This window comes from Pistacia vera, unplaced genomic scaffold, assembly GCF_008641045.1.
Source record: "Pistacia vera cultivar Batoury unplaced genomic scaffold, PisVer_v2 Contig174, whole genome shotgun sequence".
Classification (NCBI taxonomy): Eukaryota; Viridiplantae; Streptophyta; class Magnoliopsida; order Sapindales; family Anacardiaceae; genus Pistacia; species Pistacia vera.
In genome coordinates this window covers 947,889-958,107 of record NW_022195833.1, presented here as the reverse complement: position 1 = coordinate 958,107, position 10,219 = coordinate 947,889, and the positions used below count along the sequence as shown (strand labels likewise).

Genomic DNA, 10,219 nt, shown 5'->3' with positions numbered 1-10,219 from the left:
TAAGTCGAGGGAATAAAATATTAACCATTTTAAAATATATATAAAAAAAATGAAATGAAATGAATAACATTATGAAATTTATGGGACGCCACTGTATCTTTAGGCCCAAGATAGAGTAAGGAGCACTTGGGCTTTAATTAGTGTCCCTAAAGCCCAAACTAATGAGGACATGTTTGTCAATTAAGGAAATGAAAAGGGGTAAACAGAAGATTCAAGAGTCAAACGATATAAAAAGTTATAAACCCTAAATATAACATCCAACCATAAGGAAGCTAGGGTTTGCAGCTGCGGCTCGTAAGCAGAGGTATAATACACAACAGAGAGCTTCAGTTTCACCTCCGTTGCCGTCACCATGGGTCGTATGCACAGTCGCGGGTATGCCTCTCACTCTCTATCTCTCTGTGTTTGTGTGTAAATGTGTGCGTTTGTTGATCTTTACACTTGTTGTGTGTTGTTTGGTTGTAGTAAGGGTATTTCATCCTCAGCTTTGCCTTACAAGAGAACTCCACCGAGTTGGCTGAAGATTTCTGGCCAAGATGTGAGTCAAATAATCCTTGTACTCTTTTAGCTTATTTTTTTTTTTTTTTGTTTTCCCGATGAAAATTAAAAAAGAAAATGATGTGATTTTGTTTGTTAGGTTGAGGATAACATTTGCAAGTTTGCAAAGAAGGGTCTGACTCCTTCTCAGATCGGTGTTATTCTTCGGGACTCTCACGGTATTGCTCAGGTCAAGAGTGTTACTGGAAGCAAGATTTTGCGTATCCTTAAGGCTCATGGTAAGTGAAAAGTCCCTTGAATGGTGATTATTACTATTGGTTATAGTCATGCTTATATTGATTTAAGTTCTGATGAGGTGCTTGAAGACTGGGGGACTAGTTTTTTTGGGCTCACATTTAATGATTCAAATGGCATCTTAATTGAGCGAGCAACCCCTATATTTGGGATAGCTTTTCTTTTTTCTTTTTTAAAGAAAATGTTTAGGTTTAATGGCTTGCGATATTGATTAACGATGTTTGATAGTATGTTTTTTATTCTTCTTAGTTTGCGCTTTTTTTAAATAATTTGATACTTGTATAAATTCTCGTGTGGTTGTGACTATTTTTTTATTGATTGTACTGTTGATCTTTGTTTTTGTAGGACTTGCCCCTGAAATTCCTGAGGATCTGTACCACCTTATCAAGAAGGCTGTTGCAATTCGGAAGCATTTGGAGAGGAACAGAAAGGACAAGGATTCCAAGTTCCGTTTGATTCTTGTTGAAAGCAGGATCCACAGGCTTGCTCGTTACTACAAGAAAACAAAGAAGCTTCCTCCTGTCTGGAAATAGTAAGCCTTCACCACTGTTGCACATTTTTAATTTATGTGAAATAATATGGTTTGGAAGCATGTGATTTTTTTTATTTGTTCTATTAGTGTTAGTTTTCTTTTTGTATTTGCTTGTGTGAGTATAAATCTGTAACTGCTTTAGAAAATTATAGAAATTGATAGTTTCAACAATGTTACTTTGGAATAAGTTTTCTGTTCTCAAATTTGATTAAGATTTAGTTCTTGTTGTTCCTTAGAAAAATTTAGGCAGGCATGATGGGTTTGCGACTGTGAATCATGTTAAATGGTGTGAATATTTCTTTTGGTGTGCATTAGAGTATGTTAGAAGGTGTAGTGCTAGCTTTGGGAACTTGTTTTTGTTGCTGTTAGACCTTAAATAATGTAATCATGTAACCTTTTAGTTGATAGACTGAATCATGTAATCAAGTAAGCAAGGGGGTTTAAAAATTGAAATTTGAAAGATTGATATGGGAAGGTAGAAACTTTAACAGAAAATGTAATAATGTTTTTTCTTTTCCTTGTATTATTGAGTTAAACTGTGACATGGATTTTTTTAGAATTTTTTTACTATCCAGTCTTAACTAGGTGTTGGTTCATCCAGTATTTTTTTACTATCCAGTCTTAACTACTTAATAGTTTCCCTTAAAAAGTTGAAATTGTTTCATACGAATTCAGTTGGTTGCTCACATCAATGCATTGGTACTCTAATTTTGGTAGTGGTGGCAGTAATTGTATTCAGCAGTAGCTAATACTTTTAGTTTTCCGGAATTATCAGGCTCTCTCTTGATCTATCTTTCACTCTCAATAAATAATGTTGTATTGCATTGCTCATTGTTTGTTTTTAAAATCTATTATTTTGTTGTTAATTCCACTTCCTTTTTGCAGCGAGTCCACCACCGCCAGCACCCTTGTGGCTTAAGCTAGGTTTTGCATCTTGGGGTGGCAGCAATACTCTTTATGAGCAAGAATGATGTTTTCATTGTCTAGTATATTCCAGATGTAAGACCTTTATTCATAGATTTTAAAAGATTTTGTTTTGTTTTGTTTGGGAGAACTTGGAAGAGAAATTTATAACTTGTTCTGTTGCTGAATGTTTGCTTCTTTTTTGAGCATTTGTGTTTTGGATTAACCTTTTGGGCAAAAGATCCTTTTATTGTTTCCTCATTATTAATCACCATTCATAGATTGGATTAAAAAAGAAAGTTAACAATCTTAGGATTAATGGGATTATGTCTGCAATGTCCGAAATTCATACGCATTTGAGCCCTTTGGGGGTTGAGTGGCAGATGAACAGTCACATGAAAGTTTAATAAATCTTCATAAAACCCAGCCATCACCGGTGGCTATATCGCTGGCTAGAATCATGGCTTGGCCTGGTTAGATTGGTGGCAGGCCGGCTGGTCAGCAATCTGGCCACTCCACGCTGCACAACTAAATTCTCAGCCGTTCAACAATCTCACACCACAATGGCCACAACCCACGTCAAAATCTCCCTCACTAAAACAGTCACAAATCGAGCAGTCTCCATTACCCAAAATAACACCATTAACCCGAACCTCTTCATCTTCATCATAATTTCAACACAGTTAGAGAAGTTGGAGGAGCCAAGATGCACATGCTTTATAAATCATCAAGCTGGAAACGAAGCCAAGGGAGAGCATTTGAACAAGAGACAAACTTTCTTGATTTTTAAGAATTCATAAAAATGATTATTGGGCTCCTTTTTAAGAATTCAAAACTTGTGTCTTTTAATATCATTTTATAATAATTTTGTACCTAAATCGATAATATTCCTAGATAAAACTGTGAACTTAAATTAAATTATGATATTCGAATTTAACATGATTATATATAATTACAACCAATATGATTTTTCTTCTGAAAAGTAAATTACCAAAAACATAAAAATAAAAAAATTAAGTATATATTAATTAAAGCTCTGAATTTCGCGAAACATCTCTAAAGTGTACGTTAATTTTAAGTAGCAGAAGTTTCGACTTGAGGTGGTATAAAATTTATTCTGAATGGGCTTTCAACAGCTGAAGCGCAGGGCTAGCTGCTTGGAGAAAAACCCTTAAAAAGAATAAAAAAAGGTGAAGCCAACAGAAGCTAAGTGACACTAGGGTTTTAGAGAAAATGGTTTTAGGGCTTAGACAATTCAGCCAGAGAACCGGCGACGGTGCTGGACAGCCAATTCTCGACACCGACAATGGCGAGGAACTCATGCACGTCCAGCCTTCTGTCTCCATCGTCCTTGGAAATCGTCCTCCGGACTCCCCTGGCACTCTCTACATCACCTCCAAGTACTCTCTCTTGCTTTTCCTTTTAACCTAAATTGTTACAACTTTTAAGTTCGTTCAGTTGTTTTAGTTCAAAGCAATTAATTTAGAATTTTCTATATTGTTGCGAGATTTTACTTTTGATTGGTTGATTGTGGGGGGGTTTCTGTAGGCAAGTGATATGGTTGAGTGACGTGGATAAAACAAAAGGTTATGCTGTTGATTTCTTGTCTCTGTCCCTTCACGCCGTATCCAGGGATCCAGAGGCCTATACATCTCCTTGTATTTACACTCAGGTTGGGAGTGCTCAACTGACTTTATCAAAATTCTTACATCAAATTGTTTCGTTGTATATCTCTGATACCTGCTGTTATTTATATATAGATTGAGACTGAAGCTCTTAATGAAGATGAGGATGATGAGGATTCAGAATCGGGTGAAGTTTTAGACTTATCGAAAGTCACGGAGATGAGACTTGTTCCTTCTGATGCTAGCTTATGTAATTGTTCAATCTTTTCAATGAAAGATTGATTGTCTTTATGCTCTTCTTGCTGCTGTTTTTAAATACTCTGGTTGTGTAGCCGTTGATTTGATGGTAAATTCTAACATTTCTTTGACTAAATGTGTGTAGTGGATACCCTGTTTGAGATATTCTGTGAGTGTGCTGAGCTCAATCCTGAACCTATTGAAGGTGAGTTTTATTCTCCTATATATATTTGAATGGACTGATGTAAATTTATTTACTTGATTCTGTATTGCTATGTTTGCATTTTAGTTGCATATTGATTTCCTATATTTTCTTATGCCTTCATTAGATGAATCAGAAGGGCACAATTGGATTTTTAGTGCTGATCAGCTGGAAAATGAGGCTTCAGGTATGGGATGGAACTGCATTGATGTTCTCTGAAAAATTTTGTCCCTTATGTGTATTGATGTGGACTTATTATCCTTGAAAAATTGTTATGTCCAGTAGGGGAAGATGCTGGATGGCATTTTTTTCAGGATCCGACAAACTCAATTGGTCATTCAAATGGAGATCACGACCTTGCTAACACAGTGCTTCAGGTATGCCTTTGCATGTTCATATTACTAGCTTGTTTATGCCTGGAGTTTTTAAATCTAATGTCTTAGGTTGTTTGCTTTGAATCTTGATTTATATGGTTTTTAGCCCTCTATCTATAATGTGAGTGTCAACAAAAAATGTTGAAAATCTAGTAAGATAAAAGTCACTAACATGAACATTGAGTTCTATTCACAATAGTTTGCCTACTTATGATTTGATGTCTTCTATAAAAATAAAAAATTAAAGATTGAAAATAGAAAATAGAAAGGCTGATTACAAGAAAACTGATCAAAAGTTTCTTTTTTTTGGAGAATGTGTTCTATTTTGTACTGTAACAACAGATCAGGAATTTTAGAGCTCTCTTATAGTTGGATCTCTGTAATAAATTAATGAGTAGTTCAACATAGGTGAACAATGAAGAAGAAAATTTCGTTTTTATTTGGGAAATCAGTTATGTGCTATTGTTTCTGAGGATGTGGGGGTCCATTTAAGGTAAAGATTGAACTTTTAGAAGTGGGAGTTCTGTTCTAGTTGATGGCTGTGAGCTTACCTCATTAGGTTTTGAAAAAGAAGAAAAAAAGGTTACTAAAGATTGGAGCAATGATTTGCTTGTTAGTGAGAGTTTGGCAGGATAATTTATTAAGGTAGAACAAGTTTTACATAATTCATTTCAGGATCACTGAATTTTTTTAGGAGTTGGAAGCCCTAAATCCATAGAATTGTAGTCAAACAAAAGAGTACTAACCATCTTCATTAAAAGATAAAGTTTAATGATGAGATATAATTATAAGTAAAATAAAAACTGATTATTGTTTTTCTGTAAATACTATGTACGGTCTTTCATTAAACATTTTCATTGGATAATTTTTTTGACTTCAAAGATTCTCATATTCGATGATTTAGGGGGCAGAGGGAATTCTTTTTAAGGATGGGGTCTTTTCATCTAATAGACTAGTTTTTTCCTTTGAATATATGGGTTTCAAATGGTATTCCATGTCTTGGACTTAGGTATTTGGATGAGAAGGTTGGTGTCGCCATATATCATTGAGGGTCTAGTTTGATGGGGGGTTTTGTTGAGTCCCTAGAATCTCACAGTGGATAATTTATTTGGGGGATGAGATCACTCGCTTGGGCCTCTTTCAGAATCTACCTTAGGGCATGTTGTTTGTATTTAAATATTTTTATGTGCAATATATGAACATTGAATCATATTTTGATGAATGTTGATGAGATTTATTGTTTATAAGGCTTCACAATTTTTTGTTTTGGTTGGAAATTTGTTTTAGACCTTAGTTTGGTTTAGTGCTCAGTTGAAGTTTGTATTGGCTCCTTTTACACCTTGAACAACATTTCCCTTCAGTTTTCACATTCATATACATTGCAGCTTCAAATCAATGATCAACGCTTTGAGGATGCAGAGGAGATGGAACATGAAAGTGATGGCAGCCATTAGTGAGCCTTAAGACCTTTCTGTCAATTCATAATATGGCAGAGGTGAGTCAGTTGTTCTCTTTTTAGTTCATGTTAATTGTTCTCCCCTACATGGAGATTATCGCTGTACATGTCTATAGACAATATCTTAAATTACTAATGAGTAGCGTGAGATGGCAGCAGAGTCCACTTTTCATGTGACTTGCCTTTTAACCTTTTATTTATTTGTTTTATCAGACAATTAATGTAGAAGTATTAAAGATATGGATGAATGTGTGATTAATAAGATTTTGTTTTCACCTTGTGTTCTAATGTGGACTTTCAATTTACTGCTTAAGAAGAGAGAAAATGGTCGGATGGCGAGTCGCAAATTAGTCATTGAACAGTACCAGTCTCATGCTAGCAGATTGAATTCTTCCGTTCCGGATGTGTATGGTCCTTTTGATGATTATTAATCGAAAGGGAGGATCATTCCACTTGGAACTGGAATGAAGACTTCGGCTTCTAATTCTGGTGGTGGGCTTGTGTCTCACTCAACTTTAGTAAAAGCAGGAATGTTTCCGTATGTTTTCATATTGCCTCTCAACATTTATTTTTACCATTATTTGTTATTTTATAGGCTGAAATTTATTTATCGACTATCTCTTAGAGAGTCGATGATCCTTGATATACAAATACATTTGAATTGCAATGGTTATGTTCTTTGACGAGTCAAAACTCTTTAACTAATTAACATTATGATTCTTGCCCATATTAAATACTATGTACGACACATGCATTTCTATTTATACAATAAAAGGCAGCATTTAAGATATATTAAGCATAATGCAACATACGTTATTTTGACAAGGACAACATTCTACAAAGTAAGGTTATGGATGGTATACTTGTTGAAAATTTGTGGGTACCCATCTTCGGCATATAAATTGTCCAAGGACTTCCATCATTCCATGTAACTTCATAATGCTAAAGAAAATATTACTTTATTTTCTTCTATTTCTTAAAATAATATATGTCCAAAATTGGTTTTCCTTCATTATTTTGCTAAAACCAACCCCGGGTGAAACCTGACCAAGGGACTGGGTCCTGGGTTGGGTGGTTCAATCGGTGGGTCAGATCGGTGCTAACGTCAGCATGATTCAACCCTTCAAAATTGATAAATCCTGAAATAAAACAAACAATGAAATTGGTGGTTGTTTCATCATCTTCTTCTTCCTCATAACCCAACTCCTTCACAATAAAACAAACAATAGCCTACTACATTCAAATCACAAAAACTAGAAGACTCCTCTCAAAAACCCAACAACCTTCTCCATTCAAATCCCTAAATCAACCAAATCACAAAAACCAAACCGCCTACTCCATTCAAATCGAAAAAACCTAGCCAAATCGTAAAAACCAATAGCCTTCTCACAAAAACCCAGTAGCCTAAAGTGAATCACCGCCTCCCCTCCCTTTCCCTTATCCAACCATGTCGTTAACCACCACCCTATACCCCATCGTCGGTCTGATAAGCCTCCTCTAACCCAAATTACCCAGATTTACAACAAGAAGAAAGGGAGGGGCAGAAAGAAGAATTGAGTGGGGAATTAGTTAAAAGGGAATCTGCCACGTGGACTCTAAAAAAAAGGGGCATTGAGAGTGTGACTTCATTCTAGTACATAGGAGGGGAAAAACCATGTAAAAATCATTAGTAAATTTTAGAAATTCTTGGGAGGTCGCTAGCTCCTCGAATTGCTAGCAGCCTGGGTTTTGTTGTTTCCTTTATCATCTTTTATATCATTGTTTTCTTTATTATCATCTATCTTAAATACTTGTCAATTGTGTTTGGTTGAGCAATATATCAAAATACATTCAATCAATTCTGGATACTCTTATTTGTGTGAGGATTATTGGATTGTTTTGTTGGGTTGTTTTTGGTTTATTCCCAACAAATTGGTATCAGAGCCAGGTTGGGGTGTGGTTAAATCTAAAATGGAAAATAGAGTGGATGGGCTGGAAAAAGAAATGGGAAGCATGGAAAAGGAAATGGAGTTAATGAGGGAGGACTTAGGAAGTGTCAAAGAGTATCTCCTGGAACTCAAAGAGTGGATGAGGTTGAAGGATGAGAAAGAAAAAACTAGAAATCGAGAGAGGGACATAACCCATACAGGGAACATGTCAAACAACGAGGAAGGCAGCAATAGTTGAGAGGGGTTAAAGGTAATTGAAAATAGCAAGGAAGATAGGAAGGTGAAGAAGTTGGAATTACCAGTTTTCAACGGGGAAGATCCAAGTGGGTGGACATTTCGGGCCGAGCGGTATTTCCAGATGAACCATTTTGAGGAAAAGGAGAAAGTGGATGCTGCCGCTGTGTGCATGGAAGGGCGTGCTCTGAATTGGTACCAGTGGGTCAAGACACGATCGCCGATCTTATCTTGGAGTGCCTTCAAGTCGGCGTTAGTTGAGCACTTCCGACCGTCGTACAAGGGGTTCGCCTACAAAGCCTTGGTGGCTCTAAAACAGACTAGAACGGTGACTGAGTATGGAGAGCAATTTGAAGAATTATTAGCACCCTTACGCGAGGTAGGAGAAGAGCTTCTCATGGGCATATTTGCTAATGGGATGAAGGAAGATCAGTCGGCCGAAGTAGGATTGAGTGAGCAAGCCCAAAAACCTTTTTGATTTAATAGACCAAGCCCATCGCACTGAAGAGAGAAATTGGGTTTTAGATCAAATGAAGCCCAGGTTATCTAGGGCCCAAATAGGTTGACCCAAGTCCTATACCCAAGTCTCATCCAACCCGGAACTCACTTGCCCAAGTTGGTGGAATTCAACAACTAAGGGGAGCAAAATCTGTGCAACCAAAGTTGGAACTGGGAAAGAGGAGGAAAACGATGGAAGGGATGATGATGCCAGCCAGAAGGGATGGATTCCGACGACTAACAGAGGCTGATCTGCTGTATAAAAGGGAGAAAGGTTTGTGCTTCCGATGTGATGAAAAATTTGGCCCAAACCATCGGTGCAAGAGCAAGTCGTTACAAATCCTATTGGTCCTGGATGGTGATGAGACTGATGGAGGAGAATTGGAAGTCGAAGCTGAAGTAGAGACTCCTGAGGAAAGTAAGCCCTTAGCTCTATCTATAAATTCAATAGTGGGAATTACTTCTGACCAAACCATGAAGCTTAAGGGGCAAATTGGAGGGGAGGATGTGGTTGCATTGGTGGACAGTGGGGCTTCCCACAACTTTATCTCGCAAGAGTTGGTGAAGGAGCTAGGAATCACGGTGGATGGGTCTAAAGCTTTTGGGGTAATTGTGGGGAATGGGGTTAGGATTAAAGGGGAGGGTATTTGCCAGGGAGTTAAATTGATGATTCAAGGGGTAGAAATACAACAAGATTTTTGTCCGTTTAAGTTGGGAAATGCTGATGTGGTGTTGGGTATTACATGGTTGAGCTCCCTGGGTGATGTGTGTTCGAATTGGGGAAAATTGACTATGGAGTTCGACAGGGAAGGAAAGAGAATGGTGCTCAGAGGGGATCCTTCATTGATTAAGACTGGAGTGTCTTTGAAGTCCATGATTAAGACATTACAATTTAAGGATATTGGGTATTTGGTAGAGCTTAATTCCATTAAGAATAAGGGAACACCAGGGGAGGAAAAATTTGACCCAGTTGTGGTAGAAGTAATGTAGGAGTTCCAAACCATTTTTGATCAATCCACTAAGCTACCTCCACAGAGACAACATGACCTTGCCATTGTGCTCCAAGTAGGAGCCAAAACCCCAAACATTCAACCCTATAAATACCCCTACCACCAAAAAAATGAGATTGAAAAACTGGTTGAGGAAATGTTGACTGCCAGCATCATACAACTTAGCACTAGCCCGTTTGCCAGTCCTGTGTTGTTGGTAAAAAAGAAAGATGGAAGCTAGACGTTCTATGTTGATTATAGGGCATTAAACAACCTTACTATCCCTAACAAGTTTCTCATACCAACCATTGAAGAATTTTTAGATGAATTAGCCAGGGCTATGGTCTTCTCTAAATTGGATTTGAAATCAGGTTACCACCAGATTAGAGTTAAAGAGAAAGACATGCCCAAGACAGCCTTTAGAACTCACGAGGGACACTAAGAGTTCT

The 10,219-nt window shown here is 37.1% G+C and overlaps 2 protein-coding genes across 2 annotated transcripts; both read left to right on the top strand.

Annotated features, from left to right (window-relative positions):
* Positions 1 to 240: 240 nt before the first annotated feature.
* LOC116126045 (40S ribosomal protein S13) lies at positions 241 to 2,433 on the top strand. Its single transcript, XM_031411739.1, has 5 exons — positions 241 to 375; positions 466 to 538; positions 638 to 776; positions 1,138 to 1,324; positions 2,210 to 2,433. The coding sequence occupies exons 1-5, from the start codon at positions 353 to 355 to the stop codon at positions 2,241 to 2,243; spliced, it is 456 nt and encodes a 151-aa protein (XP_031267599.1). The 5' UTR covers positions 241 to 352; the 3' UTR covers positions 2,244 to 2,433.
* An 895-nt stretch (positions 2,434 to 3,328) lies between these two features.
* LOC116126074 (chloride conductance regulatory protein ICln-like) lies at positions 3,329 to 6,299 on the top strand. The gene is made up of 7 exons (XM_031411783.1): positions 3,329 to 3,627; positions 3,776 to 3,899; positions 3,988 to 4,102; positions 4,235 to 4,294; positions 4,419 to 4,478; positions 4,577 to 4,668; positions 6,051 to 6,299. The coding sequence occupies exons 1-7, from the start codon at positions 3,461 to 3,463 to the stop codon at positions 6,117 to 6,119; spliced, it is 687 nt and encodes a 228-aa protein (XP_031267643.1). The 5' UTR covers positions 3,329 to 3,460; the 3' UTR covers positions 6,120 to 6,299.
* The last annotated feature ends 3,920 nt before the right edge of the window (positions 6,300 to 10,219 follow it).

Coding starts and splice junctions, on each gene's coding strand:
- LOC116126074 (XM_031411783.1), top strand. CDS start 3,461: ATGGTTTTAGGGCTTAGACAATTCAGCCAGAGAACCGGCGACGGTGCT. Junction 3,900..3,987: donor CTCCTTGTATTTACACTCAG/GTTGGGAGTGCT, acceptor ATTTATATATAG/ATTGAGACTGAAGCTCTTAA. Junction 4,479..4,576: donor GCTGGAAAATGAGGCTTCAG/GTATGGGATGGA, acceptor TATGTCCAGTAG/GGGAAGATGCTGGATGGCAT.
- LOC116126045 (XM_031411739.1), top strand. CDS start 353: ATGGGTCGTATGCACAGTCGCGG. Junction 539..637: donor TGAAGATTTCTGGCCAAGAT/GTGAGTCAAATA, acceptor TTTGTTTGTTAG/GTTGAGGATAACATTTGCAA. Junction 777..1,137: donor GCGTATCCTTAAGGCTCATG/GTAAGTGAAAAG, acceptor TTGTTTTTGTAG/GACTTGCCCCTGAAATTCCT.